The 22,138-nt window shown below is 44.5% G+C and overlaps 1 protein-coding gene across 1 annotated transcript; it reads right to left on the reverse strand.

The window, feature by feature from the left end:
• Window positions 1-866: 866 nt before the first annotated feature.
• Window positions 867-21,123, reverse strand: LOC119455465 (uncharacterized). The gene is made up of 5 exons (XM_037716874.2): window positions 20,880-21,123; window positions 8,534-8,691; window positions 6,642-6,724; window positions 1,704-1,793; window positions 867-1,172 (listed from the first exon to the last, which is right to left on the reverse strand). Exons 1-5 carry the CDS (start codon window positions 21,042-21,044, stop codon window positions 1,012-1,014), a joined length of 657 nt encoding a protein of 218 aa, XP_037572802.1. The 5' UTR covers window positions 21,045-21,123; the 3' UTR covers window positions 867-1,011.
• Window positions 21,124-22,138: the final 1,015 nt, after the last annotated feature.

Below are 22,138 nucleotides of genomic sequence, written 5' to 3' on the forward strand. Positions count from 1 at the left end.
CGGACTGTGACATCATCGGTCCCTAGGCCTGTCGCATCCATCATTTCCATTAATAAACGCATCTCACCGTAACAGTATTGGTGCAGGTTCTGGGTAACGAAGAGGAGTCCAGGACGAACGACCACTGAAGCGCAACATCTGAAACTACGCCGAGGCCGCCGACTGGCCGGACTACCACCGCTTCCAATGGACACGGTTCCTAACGGTGACAACGCGCTGACTTCGTCTGGCGCAACGTGGCAACATCACATGGCGCCACGGACCTTCGCCGGAAAGGTCGGAGAAGACGTTGAAGAGTGGCTGAACCACTACAGTCGGGTGAGTCGATACAACCGTTGGAATTCGGACACCCGGCTGACCAACGTGCCATTGTTTCTAGAAGGCACGGCGCTCGTGTGGTTTGAAAACCACGAAGAAACTCTAGCCACATGGGAAGACTTCGTGGATGAAGTAAAGAGATGCTTTGGGGACCCATCTTTGAAGAAGAAGCGCTCTGAGCAGACTTTGATGCAGCGTGCTCAAGTGCTCAATATTTTTACTTGTTCCCCGAGCCCAAAACGACAACAGGAAGGTTTCAGTCCTTGTTCTGTGAATCTGAGGCGCCCACGAGCCAAAACCTGGCGTTTTTACAGCCTTTTCGGCTTCATCATTAATGGCGCCATGAAAAAAAAAATCGACAGCCTTACCGACTGTGCCAACAAAAGTAATTTGCTCTTCAAAGTGCCTAGCAAACATATACCATTACCTCCGTGTATAGTCATATTCTCATTGTCTCAATTTACTTCGGACAGCTTCTGTATTGCGAATGTAAAATTTGCTAATAGGCGAGTTCGTGGGCGAGTGAAATAATTGCGTAGAGCAGTTGATGAGCAAGTGAAAGGTTTTATTTCCGCAACCCATGTCTGGGATGTCAAAAGCGGGCAGAGTTTTGAGGCTTCGTGTAGAAGGTATTCGAAACGCTGCGAGAAATGCCTTGATGGTATTCGGGCCTGGCACATGACGGACAGGCATCTAAAAGTGCGAGTTGTCAGGGTAGTGGTATGGTGAGCGAATCTTGCAGCTTGGTTCATAAAGCGTAATGCTCTTCCCTTTGCAGTTCTCGTCGTATGCCCTTTGGCACTGTTGTGGAACTGGGTAGTCAATCGTGCTACTCGTCTGCACTAGTTGGCATCCTGTGAAAAGTATATTAAAATAGGTTCAGTGGCTTGAAAGAATACTGACAATTTGATAGCACTGCCATATCGCATTTTTTTCCCATGTGTGCCCAAGGATATAGAAAAGCGGTATTCCAGGCGTACCAGCTAGATCAGTGATATAAAAGAATCTCACTTCAATCTATAGGCCATTTGCAGATTGGTGCGGTAAATAACATTTAATGACACATAGAAAGCGAAGCCTGAATAAATGCTGCCAACACCGCACCAAAATAACGCCACAACACGAAACTTCAATACACGCTCACAACCCTCAGGTGAAAGCGCACTTCCTCAAGTGTCGACCTTCCTGACACCTGTACACTTATTAGCCAGAGTGAAGTACCAACCTACCAGCATCGGGATTTTACTGTGCACTGACTTCGAACTTTAACACGTGGTAATAGTTTGTATCTCTTAATTAGCATTTTATGCCTCATTAAATGTTTCTTCGAATTTCATAACATGCTCTTCGAGCAATGCAAGTATTTATATTGAGACGTCACTTACCTTTCCTACCATCACTGCGCTCTTCAACCAAGACTGCACAACCAAGACGTTTGTTAATGGTCAAGATCTTTCGAAGAACTTCAGGGTGCCCTAGTCCACAAGAAAAGAAGGCATCGGAGCGTGATGAATTTTTTGAAGCAGATTTAATAGTAATCTTTGTGTGAGTTGCACACGACTTATATTAATATCCTCGTTGAATGAGTAGTACGGTTTGAAGTCAAGTGTTGAAACACTCAACCATATGCTTGGCTAAATCTTACACTTGAGGCCAACCTGCGACAAATATTTTCTTTCCTCATCATAATTCGCAGCGTGGTTCTAAAAAAATTTGAAATACTTTTAAGGTAAATGAAAAATCAGTTTCTTTAGAATAGATGATATACGAATACCGCACTCAGATTTTAGATGCATGAAAGTGGCTGTCTATGCAAAAAATGTGGATAAAATTCATTTCTTGAGAACTACTTATCAAGTTTTAGATACGAGTGCTTTTAAAGTCAAGTACACAATAGGGTATCAAATTTTATCCTTAGCAGGAATTGAAAGTATTTGAATGTATTGTACATTTCAATTAATCAGTGCCCTAAACCTTTGCGACGTGTTATATGTCGCAGAAAAACATAATTATGCGTATAATATTTCTATCTTGAATTTGCCAGCATTAAGCTCTTTGCGGCAAAAGTGATCTGCCAATATTACAACGAATATCCTAATGTCATCATCATCAGCAGCAGCAGCGGCCTATATTTATGCGTAGTGCAGAACGAAGGCCTCTTCCTGCGGTCGCCAATTATCCCTGTCTTGCGCTAGCTGATTCCAACTTGCGCCTGCAAATTTATATTATCATGATTTATGTGCCTTCAATTTGGTGACAGCACCACAAATCGCAATGGAATTGTCAAAAGACCCAGTGGTCTACAGGTACATTCTCTACGTCAAAGAAGCCGGGGCTCTTCTGATGTACTGTTAGTCTATACCTCTTACTATCTTATACAGTAACCACCAATCGGTCTCACCCGAGAGTATGTATGACGAAAGCTAGTATACGGACTGTGTAGAGCGGAAAAAATAGAGGGTTCCTGTATCTACAAGCGCTGTGACTGTGTGGCCGTTGCAAAGTACGTCGAGGTTCGTGGTTCTTGATCTTTATTGTATTGTTTAGGTTGCGCCTCGCATAACAGCTACGTCACATTGCCCCACGGTTTTTGACGTAGCATCGTCAGGTCATCTTTACGCGGCGTTTTCCCGAGTTCGTAGCTTTATCTCGAAGGCGGCTTCCCGTTGCTACGTCTTTGAAATAGATCATGTAGCTTCGTAGCCGGCAGAGGTTCTTAGGCATTTCGACAGAGAACAACCGCACCTTCAATCGAGTGCTGCTCTCACTTTTCCGGATAAGGGCTAACGGACCTGTCACGGGTCAGGCTAGAGCCAGGTACGGCAATAGGTAGCAGCTTGGTGACGGCCAACGGAAAGGTTTCCGAGCTCTCCCCTGTGTTGCGGCAAGATAGTCGGTGATGTCAAAAGGTTGTTCGCCTTGCTAGGGATGCGTAGCATTGGCGGCGAGCCCTCGTAATCCCATCACGCGGTGTGGGTGTTGGTGGTAGGCGTGGCCTGCTTCTCCGCCCTGATGGCAGAGCGGGCGGTGGTCGGGGGCCCGCCATATGTCGCTCTACCTCAGAATGTTGTGTGGGCGGACAGGTGGGTGGGCTGGCGGTAGCAGCGGCGATGGCTCGCACGGGAACTGTGGCATCACGGGGACCTGACGCGGGCGCACAGGAGGTACGTCATGGCGAGTGGCACTGGCGTAGATCGTCACTTCGGTTGAGGCTGCGGTGGTTGTAAAACTTCTAGTGATTGCTAGATGTATTCGTGGATGACGTCATCAATCGAAGTAACTTGAGGCTGCGACAAAGAGAAAAATTCGTGCAGCTAATCACGCGCGAACGCTTTGATGATCTTGCGCAGGTCGTCTGTACCTAGTGCTGAGATTTGGCGTAGTTTGCCTTCAGCGGACGGCGATCTTATTCCTTGTTCCGCATCAGGAGTGCATCTTCAATGTTGGTGGCCCAATGAAGACATTATTCCATGGTCTCTGGCTTCTTTCATACCATTCCAGTGGAAATATCTTGCTTCATTCCGCCCATCAAAATCAGACTTAATTTTTCTCCGTTGTGTCGGGGTCGACATCGTGAAAGAAGCAAGTAATTTTCCTTGTGGAGATCGCGATGCAATCATCTAGTAGCGGTGTTAGGGCTTTTAGCAGAACTGCAACTCTTTATTTGCGTACGACGTTTCTGAAAGAATTCACTAAGCTACTGTGAAACAGGTGTTACGTTGTTAGGATGGGCTCTCTGTAATCGAACCAAGTTCTTGCGGCGATTTACAACGAAAAATAGACATGCCGTAGCATGTCCTCGGAGTTGCAGGAGTTGAACCCAGACATTCTCTTGAATGACTCCAGTCAACTCTTGGGGCTATCCGACGATGATTCATGGATGTTTTGTGGCACTTTTTGATGTCACATTACGATGGATGCTGGTCGTGCTGCGTCTGTCAGAGTGACGGACGACTAAGCCATTATCTTCCGGGTTGTCGCGGGTAATAGTTCACATACCGGCCGCAATCCTTGCCACCTGTGGCTAGCTCGCTGGTTAGTGGCGACGTTGCCTTTGTTCACGGCTTTGGCCTTTCTCACTGCTTGAAGGCGGCAATTTTTTACGAGTCAATCACCATCGGCTATTTGCACATTACTCGTTGTACATACCAGCGTCATGGCAGGTGTGTGCGTAAATTTGAGAATCTTCACTGCTACATGCGCTGAACTCGTCGTCTGATAAGACAAAAAATATCTGCCTATAAGATCGACGAGAACATTACAGAAATGTGAAATGCAGGACCATTGAGCCGAGATATCACTTGTTAACAGTGGCTAGCGTATGAAAAAGAGTCACCGCAAAAACAAAGAAAGTGGAGTCAATGACTATCTATCGATCTATCTATATTGTAAAGAAGCCGACAGCTAGCCGTTCGCCAGAGCGTCTCGTCGTCCTCTCACGCTGGCTGTGCGAGCTCCCGCGGACACACACACACACACACACACACACACACACACACACACACACACACACACACACACACACACACACACACACACACACACACACACACACACACACACACACACACACACACACACACACACACACACACACACACACACACACACACACACACACACACACACACACACACACACACACACACACACACGCACGCACGCACGCACGCACGCACGCACACACACACACGCACGCACGCACGCACGCACGCACGCACGCACGCACGCACGCACGCACACACACACACACACACACACACACACACACACACACACACACACACACACACACACACACACACACACACACACACACACACACACACACACACACACACACACACACACACACACACACACACACACACACACACACACACACACACACACACACACACACACACACACACACACACACACACACACCACACACACACACACACACACACACACACACACACACACACACACACACACACACACACACACACACACACACACCACACACACACACACACACACACACACACACACACACACACACACACACACACACACACACACACACACACACACACACACACACACACACACACACACACCACACACACACACACACACACACACACACACACACACACACACACACACACACACACACACACACACACACACACACACACACACACACACACACACACAGTAAATAGCTGTATTACATTTTTGGCAGAAGGTCCTGCCTGCATGAGAGTAACGAAGTACAGTGTGAGCTCGTATATTACTCGCCGCGGTAGCTCAGCGGCTATGGTGTTGCGCTGCTAAGCACGAGGTCACGGAATCAAATCCCGGAGGCTTTCAATGGGGGCGACATGCAAAAATGGCCTTGTCGCGTGCATTGGGGGCACGTTAAATATCCCCGCGTGGTCAAAATTATTCCGGAGTCCCCCACTACGGCGCGCCTCATGATCAATAAAACGTGGTTTTGGCACGTAAAGCCCCAGAATTCAATTCTGCTCATAAGAGTGTTCATAAAAATTTATAGACATTTTTTCATTGAATTCACGTGTATTCAGTGATCGACAGGCACGGCAATGAGGCTGTTAATAAGAATTTTGTATTTATTTAGAAACAATGCAAATGTATTCTATAATCGAGCACACATTGGATTCAAGAGCGAATAGCTACAATGCCACCAGTGTTCGGCACAAGCACTGCCAGATGAGGTCAGGTGGTAGACTTCATGACGTGTGATCACGTCACGCTGTTTTACATTTAACGAGTTTCCATGCAGATGTAATATCGGAAAGTGATAACCTACAGTACCACGAAAAGCGTACTTCATCTAAAGCCACTGCCCATTGCTATCCAACTCTACGGTCCGTTGCTCCCGAGAATTAACTGTGTGTGGAGATAACGGCCGCTTGAAATATATAATTGTGGCATCTAGCTTCTTAGAATTAGCTGTATTAGGCGGGTGCCTAATAAATAATGGAATGCGCATATTCGTGGGATCCCCTTGAAATTTTGCAAATACAAATAACTTTTGGGTACAGATTGCTGTTGTACCACCTATTTCAAATTTTCAGTGAGGTTTGCGCAATGATTTTGTCGGATGGAAAGATTTTCAAACAGTGTGTTTACGAAAAAAAATGTGTCAGAAGATGTATCTGAATTAGGATTTCGTTCTTTTTCATTTCTGAGAACCCAGCATTTCCTACATTGACACTTACTAAGTACCCAAAGACTTATAAAAGGCATAGCTAAACGCCCGTTTCCTGTTGCTGATGATAAAAAAGGCTTAATTATTCTAGTGTCCTCACCTGGGGTAAACCTGTACAACAGAGCATTGGGGTATAGATGCTGTCCCGTCCGAAATGGAGTCGCAATGTTTGGAAACGTGTAGCTACAAGGAAAGAGGACATTGTTCAATGAAATACAAAGAAACAAAATATTTAAAAAGCAGGTCTTCACCAACATTACGTCAGAATTCAATATTGCCACGAGACAGTGAAGGGGCTGCTACTGTCGGTCGGACGAATACGACGGCGACGAAGTGGCCAGAGGCGCGCGACAGCCTTGCATCCGTCGCTGCTGCTTGTCCAAACCTTGTATATAGCCATACTCACTCCCTAAATAAACGTTATCCCCGTAACAATATTTTAATAATATAGGATGTAAACACAATGATACAATTTCTAGCGAAGCAGCAATAACTACCGCATGTAGGAAAACGCGAATCCGCGAAATTAAGTACACAGTGGCTATGTATATACCGAGAAATTATAGTAGACTAATGTAGAACCTGGTATCTAGATGAGCACACATTAGATTTTGTAAAATTGATTTTCTTGGGGTGAGAGAAAAGGGGTTGGTATTTATCTAGTAGTTTCTAAACCCTACGTAAAGGATTATTTATCAATGTACTGTTCTTCAATCATATGAATAGACCCGTGCTCAGTCCCTATTTTATGTTGTTCCGACAGCAAAAACACAAGCGTTAAGGGCGCGTGCACACAGCCGACACTTCTGTCGCCGTTGTCATGCTGTCCACCTGAGCGCACATGCGAGGGTCACGCGCTGAGGTTTAGAGTGCTTCTATGCGACATGTAGGGTGCGTCTGCCTGCGAAAGCGATGAAGTGAGGTGGCAGCACTGTCCACGCGCCACTCAGTCGCCTCGATGGCTGGCATTAACGTTGTGCGCATGCGCACTACAAGCACACTCGCATTCCTGCTAAGCGGTTGTGTGTGCTCTGGTCGGAGAAGTAAGCGTCAAACTATACCACTTTGTAATATTTAACAACGCTTTGAGTATCACCGACGGCTTTCCGTCCGTGTCACCTTGCTTTCCATCATTGCGGGAAGCGTGCAACTTCTCTCGCGGCCCGCAAAAATATTTCACTATGAATTCGTACCAACTCGCCCAACTATCAGTTCTGCAATAGTGGGCACTGTTTACCGATACCCTTCGTGCTCAGTTCTTGACTTCTGCAACTCTTTTTCAAAAAAAAACTCGAAAAAATATCAGCTGAAAACAAAAAGCATTATTATTAGGCGACTTCAACATCAATTTACTTGATGAGTCATGTCCAGGCTATAAAGAGTTTACTAACGGATTTAATGGATTCGGTTTTAAATCTCTCGTAAACATACCGACTATCTGCGTGCCACACAATGCATAGTCTTTGCTGAACACTATTCTGTCAAATGTTGAGCCGTCACCAAATGTTGGAGTTGCAGAGGTCAGCGTCACTGACCACTATACAGTCTTATTTTACTTTGACTTGTGTTGTAACGACAACAAAACCAATTACATTACGACGAAACCTCATAGGCAGGATTACAGTGATGATCAGATTTTTCAACTGTTCTTGATGGTTCAGAGGCAGAGGTTGCGTTCGATAAATTCTCATACATTATAACAAGCGCAGTTACGTCCTGTACAAAACACATAACGACCAACAGGTAAGGCGCACCTCGCTGTCCCTGGGTCTCTCCAAATCTACTAAAATCTCTCAGGAAAAAAGACAACTTGTATAAAAAAAAAAACTAAACGAAAACCATTTAATATGCGCCTTTTGCCCCGCTCCAAGCTTCTATCTCATCAACTAAACCAGGCTCTTAAAAATGCAAAAAAAAGTGTTTTTTGAAAGAAAACTTTTCGTGACGAAGGCAGTACAAATGAAGTGCTTTAAAAATACGGTGGTTACTTACTGTTGGTATCCGGCTCTCGTAAGAGTTCGTACGTTAAGGTTGTACCAGAAAGAACCGTCATACAACTGTAAAATCTTCTGAGCCGAGTGGCAGCGGTTTAGAGTGTTGGTCTCATAGTTCCTTTTTTTAATGAAAATCGGCTCAGCAATCTCTATAAGCTGGGTAGAGAAACATAGAAATTCAGAATTTACGTAGAACAAATTCTGAAAACAGTGAAATGAAAAAAACAACTAAAAAGTTTCATACTTTGGTGAGCCCTTCATCAGGTTGCTCATGAGGCCACGGCTTTTATTGCTATTTATGTGTTGACCATTCTAGCTGATAATATTAAATGGACAAGTTGGAAAGAACACCACCGTACCTTTTACTTACGAGATTTATGCCAAACGCGTTTCGACGCAATTTCCATGATTGTGGTAAAACTGCTAAAATGAGTACCCGCAAATGAAACGTCGCTACTTTTTCGATCCTCAGCAGGTAACAGGCGCTGACCTACCACTGTTTACTTTTTCCAGATAAAACTGAGGGTTTTGTAAATCAATAACAGTCACCTATTCTACTGCATAATTACGCAATATGCTCAGATAAATGCGCCTGAAAAATGATTTGCCTCTTGCTTCCATCATTTTCATTAGTTCACAAATCATCTGCCGCTTATATCTTGTAAATAAACTCTAATTATATTTTACGCAATTTGCACATGGTGGATAACATCCACTAAGAAAGATAAGCATTAATAAGTAACCATCGTCCTCTACAGTACGTGACAGCCTAAGCATAAAAAGGTCATATGTATGCCGTTAAACTCTTAAACAATTTACATAGATGCACTCGCTAATTAGCTATGCTTATTTCAGCGGCGTGAATCAATTTTAGGTGTTTAAGACGTCTCTTTTCTCCGTACAGATGTGTCATTGTGTCACTGCTGGCAAAAAGCACCCTTTCGTTTTATCTTGCTTATGCTGACGATCATCACATCATGAAATCATGACTAAATTTTAAATAAATTAGTGAGATACGCCGTAGGGGTAAGGCACTCCGGATTAATTTTTACCGCCTGGGTCTCTTTAACGTGCACCCATTGGGCGGTATATGGGCGTTGTTGTATTTCGCCCCATCCATCCCACCACCTCGCGATTAGCAGCCCAACGCCTAAGCGATGGCGGGTTATAAAGTATGACTACGAAGAGCAGAAAAGTGTACGAGGTACAGGCGGATCTCTTCATCCAACAGCCATACACTTGCGCCTATTCGACATTTTCTATAAGTTCACTAAGGCCAATAATATCCCAGGCAATACCGGATAATTCTTCAAAAAAAAACGCTTAACCTTGCACTCGGCCCCACAACCCTTAAAACAGCTAAGCTGGGCGATTGATGATGATATTTTTTTTCGCGCGTCTTGGACTTATGGCTGTCACTGCGCATTGCATAGCGCAGCTTGCAACACCGACACCGCGTTCCAGGAGACCCGCTCCGTGAATGCGTCTCTCTCTCTCACTTTCATAGCGGGCAAGACCTCTTCACCTCACAGAGCACGAGTGTACGAACGCGCCAGCTGTGGAAGAAGACGACGACGCTCGAACGCAATCATATTGTTCGCATATGTGGCTGTAGAGCCTAGTGGTTGCGACGCTCGCTTTGGGACCGGGGGTTCGCTGGTTCGAATCACGCCTCGGCAAAAAAGTTTCTTTTATTTTCTTTGTAGTTTCTTGATACGCACCACCAATTACGCCTGGCTTAAACAGCTTCGCTGTTAATAGCCGTGCTAAGCTAGCCTCACTCGATAGGGTGCACGCGTTCAACGTTGCCAGGTTCAGTTTCCCGTGGCAGCCTGTCCGGACCCAGAGATTCTTAACAACCTCTGCCGCGTCGCAGGTCTGACTGCCGCCTTGGTCAGGTTCTCCGCAGCCGCGGGGTACTGAGGGCCATGGGTTGATTGTAGGAGTCATGAGGGAGGTAGTGGCCGAATACTGCACCAGGGAGGCCAATTCGTGTTCTAGTTGAGGGAGTGACTTTGTTGAAGCTTAGTGGGTCTTCGTAATTTGGTTGCACCTGGACTAGTATAGCCCCACTACCTCTCGGCGATTTTTTTTTTGCTGGTGTCAGGCGCCACTTCATGCCTGAAAATATAGTGGACTGGAGGAGGATTCGAACTTACGACCTTCAAATTAGAAGCCGGGTGTTCTACTTCTCCACGCCACCACTTGGCCTTACGAGTAGTGAGGTTAGAACTGGTGAGGCTCATACAGTGCTGATTAACGGCCACGTCCTCTGCTACAGAGGTTGTCCAGATGAGAGAGAATTCGCAGTAGGATTTCTAGTCCGTAAGGACATAGCGCGCAACATTGATGAATTCTACAGCATTAATGAGAGGGTAGCAGTCGTCGTAATAAAGCTGAATAGGAGGTATAGAATGAAGGTAGTACAAGGCTACACCCCAACCTACAGTCACGATGATGAAGAAATAGAGCAGTTTTAAGAAGATGTTGAATTAGCAATGAGAAAGGTAGGTCCAAACTCAGTATAATGTAATCAAGGGCGACTTCAATGCAAAAGTGGGGGAAAAGCAGGCTGGTGAGAAAACAATTGGCAATTACGGAATCGATTCTAGGAACCTTAGCGGAGAGATGTTGGTAGAATTCGCGGAAAATAATAGACTCCGAATAATGAATACCTTCTTCAGGAAGCACAGCAACAGGAAGTTGACCTGGAAAAGCCCTAATGCAGAAACAAGGAATGAAACAGATTTCATACTCTCTGCCGATCCAAGCAGAGTGCAGAATGTACAAGTGTTAGGTAGGGTAAGGTGCAGTGACCATAGGTTTGTGAGGTCTAGGATTTCTCTCAATTTGAAGAGAAAAAAATTATATAGAAGAAACAGACCAACCTAGACGCAGTAAAGGTAAAAGTAGACCAATTCAGGCTGGTGCTCGCAAGCAAATATGCAGCTTTAGAAGAGGAAGATGAAGACAACATAGAGGTAATCAATGAAACCGTAACTAGGCTGATCTCAAAAGCAGCAGGTGAAGTGGGAGGTAAGGGACCAAGGGCAACCAGTAGGTAAGCTCGCCCAAGTAACGAAGGACCTAATAAAGAAACGACAAAACATGAAAGTGTCAAACTCGAGAGGTCGGATAGAATTCGCTGAACTGTCGAAGCTGATCAACAAGAAGAAAGTAAGGAAAACCCAAATTATAACGTGGAAAAAATTGTGCAAGCAGTAAAAAATGGACGCAGCATGAAATCAGTGACAAGAAAACTAGGCATAGGCCAAGACAAAATGTATGCACTGAAATATAAGCAGGGTAATATCATCAGCAATTTCGATGACAGAGTAAAAGCAGCGGAAGAATTCTATACTGACTGTACAGTTCCCAGACCAGCCAAGCTACTTTCATTCGAAGTAGTGATGAACAAGTTACAGAGGCTCCTTCTATAACTAGCAGTGAAGTTAGAAGAGCCTTGAACGACATCACCAGTGGAGAAGCTGCTGGGGAAGAAGGAATAACAGTCGATTTAATCAAAGATGGAGGAGGTATTATGGTTGAAAAGCTTGCGGCCCTTTATGCGCAATGCCTCACGACTTCAAGTGTACCAGAAAGCTGGAAAAACGCCAACGTTAAACGCATCCATAAGAAGGTAGACGTTAAAGGATTTAAGAATTATAGACCCATTAGCTTGCTTTCACTATTGTATAAAATATTCACCAAGGTAATTTCCAATAGAGTCAGGACAACACTTCAGCCAACCAAAAGAGCAGGCTGGCATAAGGAAGGGATATTCTATGATGGATCATATCCATGTCATCAATCAGGTAATAAAGAAATCTTCGGAGTACAATCAACCTCTTCATATGGCTTTCATAAATTATGAAAAAACATTTCATTCAGTAAAGATACCAGCACTCATCGAGGCACTGCAAAATCAAGGAGTACAGGAAGCATACGTGAATATCTTGGCAAATATCTTCAAGAATTTCACAGCAACCTTGCTTCTCTACAAGAAAAGTAGAAAGTTACCTATCAAGAAAGAGGTCGGGCAAGGAGACACAATATCTCCAATGCTATTCACTGCATGCTTAGATGTATTCAAGCTCTTAGACTGGGAAGGCTTAGGAGTGAGAATCAACGGCGAATATCTCTGCAACCTTCGGTTTTCAGACGACATTGTCCTATTCAGCAACAATGGGGACAAATTACAGCAAATGATTTAGAACCTTAACCGAGAAAGTGTAAGAGTGGGGTTGAAGATGAAGATTATTATGCAGAAGACAAAGATAATGCTCAATAACCTGGCAAGGAAACAAGAATTCAGGATCGCCAGTCAGCCTGTAGAGTCTGCAAAGGAGTACGCTTATCTAGGTCAATTACTCACGGGGGACCTGATTGCGAGAAAGAAATTTACAGAAGAATAAAATTGGATTGGGGGGAATACGGCAGGCATTGCAAATTCCTGACTGGGAGCTCACCACTGTCGTTGAAAAAAAAAGTCTACAATCAGTGCTTTCTATCGGTGCTAACATATGAGGCAGATACTTGGAGGTTAACAAAGGAGCTCAAGAACAAGTTAAGGACCGCACAAAGAGCGATGGAACGAAAAATGTTAGGCCTAACGTTAAGAGACAAGAAGAGAGCGGTGTGAATCAGAGAACAAACGGGGATAGCCGATATTCTAGATGACATTGAGCGGGTAAAAGGTAGCTGGGCAGGCCATGTAATGCGTAGAATGGATAACCGGTGGACCATTAGAGTTACTGAATGGATACCAAGGAAAGGGAAGCGCACTTGAGAACGGCAGAAAACTAGGTGGGCTGATGAAGAAATTTGCAGGCGCAAGTTAGAATCAGCTAACGCAAGACAGGGCTAATTGGAGATCACAGAGAGAGGCCTTCGTCCTGCAGTGGACTTAAATATAGACTGATGATGATGATTCGACATTTTACACATAGACATTTGTACGGTCTGTTCCCCACTTAGGGAAAAACTCGGAGCGCCTTGCAAGGCGCTCCGAGTTTTTTCCTACGCGTGAAACAGGCTGTACATTATGTGTGCATTCTGTATGCGACATGTATGTTACCACGTACCTATTTGAAACAATATGTACAGCCTCCCGCATTTTTAACAATATCGCGCGGAAACACTATAATATGGTCATGCGTCGTCCTGAAGGGTACATCGCTTTAGACGACTGTTGCACAGGAGAGTGCTTAGTGCGCTTGAGAGTACTTCTGCCGGTCTCACTGATTATCGCCGCTTAAAGGCGATAAAATGACGCGGGATGGACGCTGGCGCGATCTAGTTCAAAATGCGCGAGACTGTACTCGCATGGCCCACTTGCCATGTTTGTGGGGCATAGTCCTCTATCAAGCGATCTTATGAACCCGAACCTGGAGGTTCAACTTCAGCATCAAAAGAGCCGAGGAGGTGGCTGTGAGGCATCACCTAGTAGCCACCCCTCACTAAGCCAATTTAGCCAAATAAAATTGTTTCCTCCTCTTCCTCTATCAAGCCGATTGTGGCTTTTTGACAGTGTACCCCGACACTTCATTTTCGAAATAAGGATTTGATTTGATGGATATTATAATATACCTGCAGATTAAAATTGTGCGACCTGAATTGTTCATTTACTGAGTGAACAGTTCGCCTAACATAAGACTTTGTACAAGTCAGGGCGTTCACCTATGTTTCTGCATTTATCATTTTTAGAGGGATCCTGCCACTCATAACACCAAAGCATGGCAGTCAGTTCTACTATCGCTACAGATCTCTTAGAGCACACATAAGGCGAAGCGTAGCAATCGCTGTTTTTACAAGTGTGAAGGGAGTGGAAGGATATGGAAGATAGTTCTTTTTCGCTCGCTCTATGTAGTCATTGCCGCTTCCAAGGAGTGCAGCGGTTGTTGTCGCCTCGAAGGGAGCCTATTTGTTTTCCCGGCAAAGTCACCGTCAGGCCCTGTCGCCGTTCCAGCAGGCGCTGGTGAAGGGGCTGCCTCGTGGGAAGCACCAAAAGAATGCTCATTGCCGCTTTGGGACGCAGCGCTATACCCAGGCAGACAGGCAGAAAGATAGACACCTTATACTGAGAAGTATCCTAAGATCACAATAAAAAACTGAAAGGAATAAGATTACTAATCGCAATAAAGAGACCCTCCAATGACAGTTTCAAAGACCCGCCGGCCTCTCGTGCCCCTCCTTTTCGCACAATAAGGTGACAAGCATGGCAGGCTCTCTCGATAACCTGGAAAAGAACCTTCTATTAGAAAATGCGGACACGCTTTGTAGTACTAAGCTCAGCACACAATTCAGGGCAGAAAGAAGCTCGGGCTCTTTTAGTCGGTGACGGCATAACTCGTTGCAAAATGATTTGACTTCTACCCAATCAATTACAGTGCTCGCCATCAGTTTGCGCCGTAGGACATTCAAACTTTCAGCGCTACAGACTCATGCCTTGAGCTTTGATTATTGATCTTAACTTGACACATTCAGAGAAAATCGGGACATGAGGCCCATGGGACGCCTGGCCTGCCGCTCTGTTTTGGTGGGTGTGCGCTCGGCTATGCTTAACTGATTTTGCAGTTAAGGAGAGCTATGAAAAAAAATTGTTGCTTTCGAAAAAGCAACGTTATCAACTAGGTTACTATTGAAAATTGTCATCCACCCGTCTGTTGCACAAAACTACAAAAATAGCCAGTACGGTTTTCCTCAGAGAGAAAGCTTCGAAGTTGAAGAAAAATTCGGACTGATAAGAATCTTAAGATTAATGGAAATTAAAAACCCAATTGGAAGAAGTTCGGGCAAATGACAGCTATGTGGTCATACATCTCGAAGTGCCAGACCAGTTTAACTCATTCCTTGCTACTAGAAATGTGTAATTTTCGATGCTTTTATGCTTTATACGTTCTATTTAATGACATAGCAGTCGTTGGGTATACCGTAATATATAAATTAGAACTTGATCACTGGTGATTTGAACTGATGTAAAGCAGTAATAACTGCTCTGGCAGTTTTCGAGAATTTTTAGTGTGAAACTACGAGAAATACCTCAAGGAAAATGATTGAAAATAATACTTTGCTAGTTTTAGCACAAATACTAGCAATGAAAAATGTTTAAAAAAAAACAGAATATACGCCCGTTTCGTACTTCACAACGTGTGTAAGTAAGACCAGGCGAAAATATTATTCATGTTTGTTGGCGTCAACATTAGCTAAAGTAATGTAAATGCTATGCAGAAACGCAGCAGCTTCACAAATGTGAAGATGGCTCGGTTCCTAAGGCAGCAGGGAGCATTTGTCTTTTTATCACTGCAGCAGGGACCTGGTTCGTATTTTACTGTATTGTTTTCGCTCGCGAACATTATTTGTCATGTCATGGAAGCATGCGGCAGCCTGTGCGCACCATTATTGCATTCGATTAGCTTTTCTGCGCAACCAAGCTGGTCCAGTGCGCGTTCAACTGGCGCTGGAACCTCCACGTACTTTGTTCAGTTCCTGTACAGTGCTGTGCAGTAATGTGAAGTGTTGCACAGTATTTTACCGCATTTAGTAACGGCACTTGCACAGCGATGTTCATAAAGTAATAGATGAGGCTGGTAGTGAAGCTTAGGTAGAAGGTCCGTCTTAAATGGACTGCGTGCTCCTATGTGAGGGAACACCCCACAAGAAAAGAATGATTGCTCGTAATAATTCGTACATACGTTGCCGAAACCCTGATAGGTAAAGGAAGTCCACGGTGGGAAAAATAATGTTGCATTTAAGATTAGTCTAGCACAATTGGCAACATAAATCGCAATCATGAGCATTTAGCGTTGTTTTACATACTTTCAAAACAGCCTAGCTGTTTTGAAAGTATGTAGCTGTTTTGAAGTATGTGTGTAAATTACACAATCCGACGGAAGTTTCAGCGTATTCAGTGCTGCTGTCATTGATAAATTATGTGGCCGAGTCGACCAAAGCGCCATTTTTTCGTCGTGTTATTGAGTAAGTGTTAGCAACACTGGTGGCTAGTTTCGACGATACCTCCAGCTGAAGTTTTACCAATCTGCAAAAAATTGTCAAATCACCCCAATAGCTAAAATTCAGTCGTCATTCCAGACAGTGCATGACATTGCCACTGGAAGGATTGCAACGGAAGTGCTTAATTAACAACGTGTGTAAAAAGTGCTATTGAAATTGATCGATTTTCTTACGCCCAGTAATGAAAGAGTTAGGTCAATAGTTGGAACATTCAAATCAACGAACCGCGCAGGAGCCTAGAGCTTTATTATTACTGGGCTGGCATTTTCTGGAAGTCCGACGAATCGCCTCGTTATCATGTATGAATCCAATGCTTAATAAGTACGCGGTGTGTGAAGAGATTTGATTATTGAATTGCGGTATGCAGGGCCGCGAGTACGCACACCGAAAGAGGACACCGCACGTTTCGCAACCCTCGCGTCCCGCATTTGTCGCCCCGCAAGTATACCTGATAAATCTTTTGAATTCTTCACTATTAAGTGTTCTTCCTAGTGAGAGTGTGCTTCGCAGTTCCGGATCATCCATATTTAGCTTATCTACGTTTTGCTAGTCAAGAATCATTTCTTGATTAGCAAGACATAAAAGAAAAATTCGTACTCATCTAGAGCGTTTTCGTTAAAGCAAAAAGTAGGACCGGATTTCAAATACATTTAAACAGCATGTAAGCTATGTGCTATGTTAGCTGCATTGCTACTGTAATATAGGGTAAGATTATGGCGACGGTAGCATCATTTCTTGTATCAGTTAGGCCTGCTCTTAGGTTTGCTTATTTCTTATCTTATTGGTCATTATTAAACTGCCCAAAGTCAGTATCTGTAGTTTGCAAGGTCACTGGCCGAAGGCCGACTTGGTGCATACTTGACGTATTAAGAAACTGCAAACACGCGCACAATAGAAGAAAACGGACAGACAGCTAGAAGACGAGCGCTACTTTAAATATTTTATTCCATAAAGTCGCAATAAACTATGACACCCTCATATGCATCGGCCTCACTAAAGAACGCACAAGAAAAAATGTTTCATATAGTTTCATAGATCCACGCCTCCAAGAAAGAAGTTTTAGCGCGATAGCAATTATATGCACCCTCGAGGAGCATTGCTGCCGCCGCCGTCGTCGTCGTCATGGTGTTCTGTATAAAGTTAAAGTGCGATAACATTGCGTTCACGCGCCGTATGCTGTGGCTGCGAGTGAAAGCGTGCCAATGGGGATCCGAGAAGGGTGGTGGCTCGGTCTCGCACACGCAAGGGAGCAAGGCGGAGAGGAAGCGCGCTTTCTTGCATAGCGCCCAACGTTGAATGGGGCGTTCTACTCCTGCGATCACAACGTTACCTTGAATTACTAGAAGGAAGTCGGGCGTTGAGAACTTTCAGCCACCATGGAAACGATGGGTAGTGCATGGATTTGTCTGATCATGCTTGGGGCTTCAGACGTTCTTGTGGCTTCGTTTATTACGCTTTATACTACATCGGCCTAAATTTGAAAGCAAGTTATACTTCTTTAATGCAAATTGTAATAAGACTACAAGCACGCATTTTGGATGCTAATTGCAGTGGTTGCGCTTGTCCACGCGTCCGCGGCGTTATGACTTCAATATACCGGGCTGCTGTGCTAGAGGTCCAATGTTCGAATCCTGCCATCGGACAATTCTAATTATGTTCCCCTAATTATTTCTTCCTCAAAAAAGACTTTCTTTTAAAATTCCTGAATATGATATTTCGGTCAGTTCCGCACTCACAGTTATCAAACATTCACGACGGAAAATAGACCTGAGATAACTGCAACTTATAAGCAAAAAAGGTGTCAGGCTTTGTACAGAAGGCACGTATGTATCCATGTAGCCTATCTCATAGCATAGTTTACACGAGCTAAGCCAGATTTTTCAAATTTGCTCTTCTGGACGTGCTGACGAGAGCAAGTTCATTGTGCACTGCTGTCTATGAACCTGTGACATACGCCGGGTCAAAGTGCTTCTCGCAGCCGTACTCTCCTGGTCGCAGGACGTTGTCTCCACATTCGAGAGCATCTTACGAACCATGCAGTTGGATCTTTTCACTCAGCATTTCTTTGCACATGCAAGACCCGCTGTTGCAATTTGGTGCGAATCACTTCTTGCCTACAATCCGTCTTCACCAGGCAACGTCGCAGCTAGAGATTGGGATCTCGCTTCCCTCTCTTGAGATTCAGAAAATGTGTCTGAATTTTAAGCGCTTACCAAGAACAACGATGATAGATTGCTCAATTTTGAAGTGAACATTGCTAACTAAGAGCTTATCGTCTGCCCGTGCCACTTGTCGGCGACCACTTTCAAGGATAGCTTACACGCCGTCTGCTAGAGCACGTGACGCGACCGCACTGTCGGAGTCATTGCCGTCTGTTTCGGCACCTGAGGAATTTGCTTATTATAGTAGAAGAGAGAAAGAGTAAAAAAATTGTTTTAATTTTTTCAACGCGCTTTACCTGCAGTTACAATTACTTACACGTTTGAATTTCCCGCTTCCCAGCCTCCTAACGTGTACTGCCCTGCAGCGGTGCAGCCATGAAGCACCACCATTAGTGAGACGCGTTTCTCACCAGCGCCTCCCGCGTCTTCGGAGCACCTGTTCTTCGTACACCGTGCATGAAACTATGCTTGTGGCGGCTGCGTGTGGCGCGACTGAGCGCGGTCCCTATTTGGAAAGCGATCTACGGTCGGGACAGAGTCTACATACGCCAAGGGCTGATGGCTTCGTGTGCGCTGTGTTCTCGCCACTAAGTTCGCGTTCAAGCGATGGGCAGCACAAAGGGCAACACACTGACTGCTGCGGCCGCTCTTCCTCACGCCAGCGTTTTGACAGCGAGGGCCCGCAGTCATCGAGTGAGATGTGTTCATGTTTGCCTCAGCGCGCGTGACACCATGCTTGTTAATTTAGCTAGTAAGCGAATGTTTACAAGTTCATACATAGGAGAAAACTACTTTTCTTGCTTTGTACAGCTGTCCAATATTTTGCTGTCGCAATCAATGCTCCGTTTCTGGGCCGACACAGCGACTTCTTTTTTCGCGTTCAAAGAAACAAAAGGGTCTCTGACGCACCACGTCCTTGTCATTTTTTTCTGCGAAGATGTTGCTCTGGCTCGTGCCCATTTCTTTTCCTCTGTGGTCACTGGTTTCACCTACTATACCCGCCGTGGTGGCTTAGCGGCTACGGTGTTGCCCACCGTAGCTGCTAAGCACGAGGCCACGGGTTCGAATACCTGCCGTGGCGCCGCATTTTGATGGGGGCGAAAGGCAAGAACGCCCGTGCCCCGTGTATTAGCGGCAAGCTAAAGAACCCCAGGGAATCAAAATTATTCCTGCCTCCCTCAGTACGACGTGCTTCAGAATCGCATGGTGATTTTTTTTATGTAAAACTCTAAACTTTTTTTTGTTTGTTTCACTTACTATGCAAAGTTGCTAATTATTGTTATGTGGCATAACTTAGCATATCGTACTCACAAAGCCTGCGCACACGTGAGCATTCTTCTACATTTTTTGTCACGCGCATGTTATAGAGGAACAGGTAGTACATCCTCTTCGCCCTTCGTTCCCTTAATATAGCACAAAAAGAACGGTTCCCATTTTTTAACATTCCGACTTGGTTCAATCTGTATGCGCGCTCGCTTATTACTCCTCAACATGGGTGAGGGAAAGCGCGTTATAAAAACGCTCCCAAAGAAAGCATTAATTGATATCACGAAGGCAAGTCTACTTGTCGAAACATTCGCTCCTGCCATGTCGATTGGTCGACCATTAAATAAAAATTTATTATTATTCTTCATTACATCTTCAAACCGCGGCATTAGGCTTGACCAATATTGACGTCATATTCACATAAAAGAAAGTGCGCATTAGCACCTAGTCTACATACACAGAATCTGCGACAAAATGAATGGCCGCTCTTGTTTTTTATTTATAAAAGTGCGCTGGTCATCGTTAGGCGGAGCATTAACACTGTAGCCAACATACAATAATACCAAAGAAAACTAGGCCGGTGGGATTGAACTGTTTCCATCTGTATTATAAATTCAGGGCGAGCGTTAAGTTCATTGTCATGTTCACTGTGCAAATATAAGCAGAGCAACGTAAAAGTCGAAGACAAGTCTACCACCAATGGTAGCCGAACTCACAGCCCCCGCAACGGTTCCGATTCTTTGCCATGTTGAACTGCAGCCGTGCATCATACTAGTGATGTGGAGGATATGCATACAGCTACCGCCGGCAGCACAGGAATTTTCTAGCAGTTACACTTATTTGGGGCCGTGTGTGTTTGTATGTGTGTGTTTGAAAAAAAAGAATCCGTCTGTTTTTCCTTACGTCTCTCAGAAGTTGCTCGTGGAAATGTTGAGGATTCTCTTCGTACGGCAGAGGATGAAAACCATAGCCGGGGCGCTGAATACCACCAGTAGTTCCACTAGGAACAGAAATTCCAGCGCCTAGTATGCACTCAGGACAAGCAAGGCTAAGCAGAAGAAAAAACATTGTTCTTGTACTGGAGCAACCAGGTAGGCAAATGCGACTTCAAAAACACCGACTCTACTTGTACAGCTCGGCCGCAAGTTAGACGATTCATGGCAAAATGGGGTCGGCATTTTGCACGGAACAATGCAAACGGCGTAGAAAATGAAGGATGATGCGATAGCTATTGTGTGAAGGGACGCAAAAACATCGTGGGGTTGAATAAAAAAATAACCCGCGTGTTTTTTACATATTATTGTTCAATGTGGAAAGTTGAGGTATGCTGGGCCTGCTAGCTCTGCCAGATATTACAATGGTGTGTTACTGAATCTAATAAATCATAAACGCCATTGGCGCTGCACTGAAACCAACGTCATGAAACTTGTTTGTTGGCCTCGGTCCCTATGATTGCTTGAAGTGTGAATTGTGTCGACGCAGGGCATATGCTAACTCTTACGAGACGATGTATTAATTTATTCTGAAACCTATATATATATATATATATATATATATATATATATATATGTGTGTGTGTGTGTGCGTGTGTGTGTGTGTGTATGTAGACGTGTTTCAATAAACCGTGCTCACTTACAACCAACTTGTGTAGCATGATCCGCGGACAACGCAACCATATATAATATATACATGTGCATATATACTTGAACGAAAACAAGGGAAATAGAGGGGCTCGATTTTTGTCGTACATGACCACATAAAGCCAAGAGGAAATGCCGCCAAGAAAAGCATAGGGGGTCATTACCTGTCGTTGAATTTGAAATCTGGAAAATAACGAACAGGGAAAATAAAAGTGGACGAAAATATAGCTATATATTATATATAGCGGGGTCGCCTCTTACATATATATATATATATATATATATATATATATATATATAGTTGGTTCATCTCTCCCTTGCGACAAGCTATATTTTCATCACCTTTCATTTTCCCGGTTCATGTTTCATTGAGCCTGACTGTGAGACTTACATTTACAGAAGAATAAAAATAGGTTGGAGTGCATCCGGCAAGCCTTACCAGATCCTTACTGGGAGCTTGCCACTGTTGTTGACAGGACAAGTGATTGCATTCTACCAGGGCTAACATATGGGGTACAAACT

This window comes from Dermacentor silvarum, chromosome 6 (assembly GCF_013339745.2).
Source record: "Dermacentor silvarum isolate Dsil-2018 chromosome 6, BIME_Dsil_1.4, whole genome shotgun sequence".
NCBI lineage: Eukaryota > Metazoa > Arthropoda > Arachnida > Ixodida > Ixodidae > Dermacentor > Dermacentor silvarum.

What these genes read in the sequence shown, in the direction of transcription:
- LOC119455465 (XM_037716874.2), bottom strand. Translation starts at nt 21,044, where the DNA reads ATGTTTTTTCTTCTGCTTAGCCTTGCTTGTCCTGAGTGCATACTAGGC. An exon ending in ACGAGCAACTTCTGAGAGAC is followed by an intron (nt 8,692 to 20,879) that starts GTAAGGAAAAAC and finishes TTCTCTACCCAG; the next exon opens with CTTATAGAGATTGCTGAGCC. An exon ending in ACGAGAGCCGGATACCAACA is followed by an intron (nt 6,725 to 8,533) that starts GTAAGTAACCAC and finishes CTTTCCTTGTAG; the next exon opens with CTACACGTTTCCAAACATTG.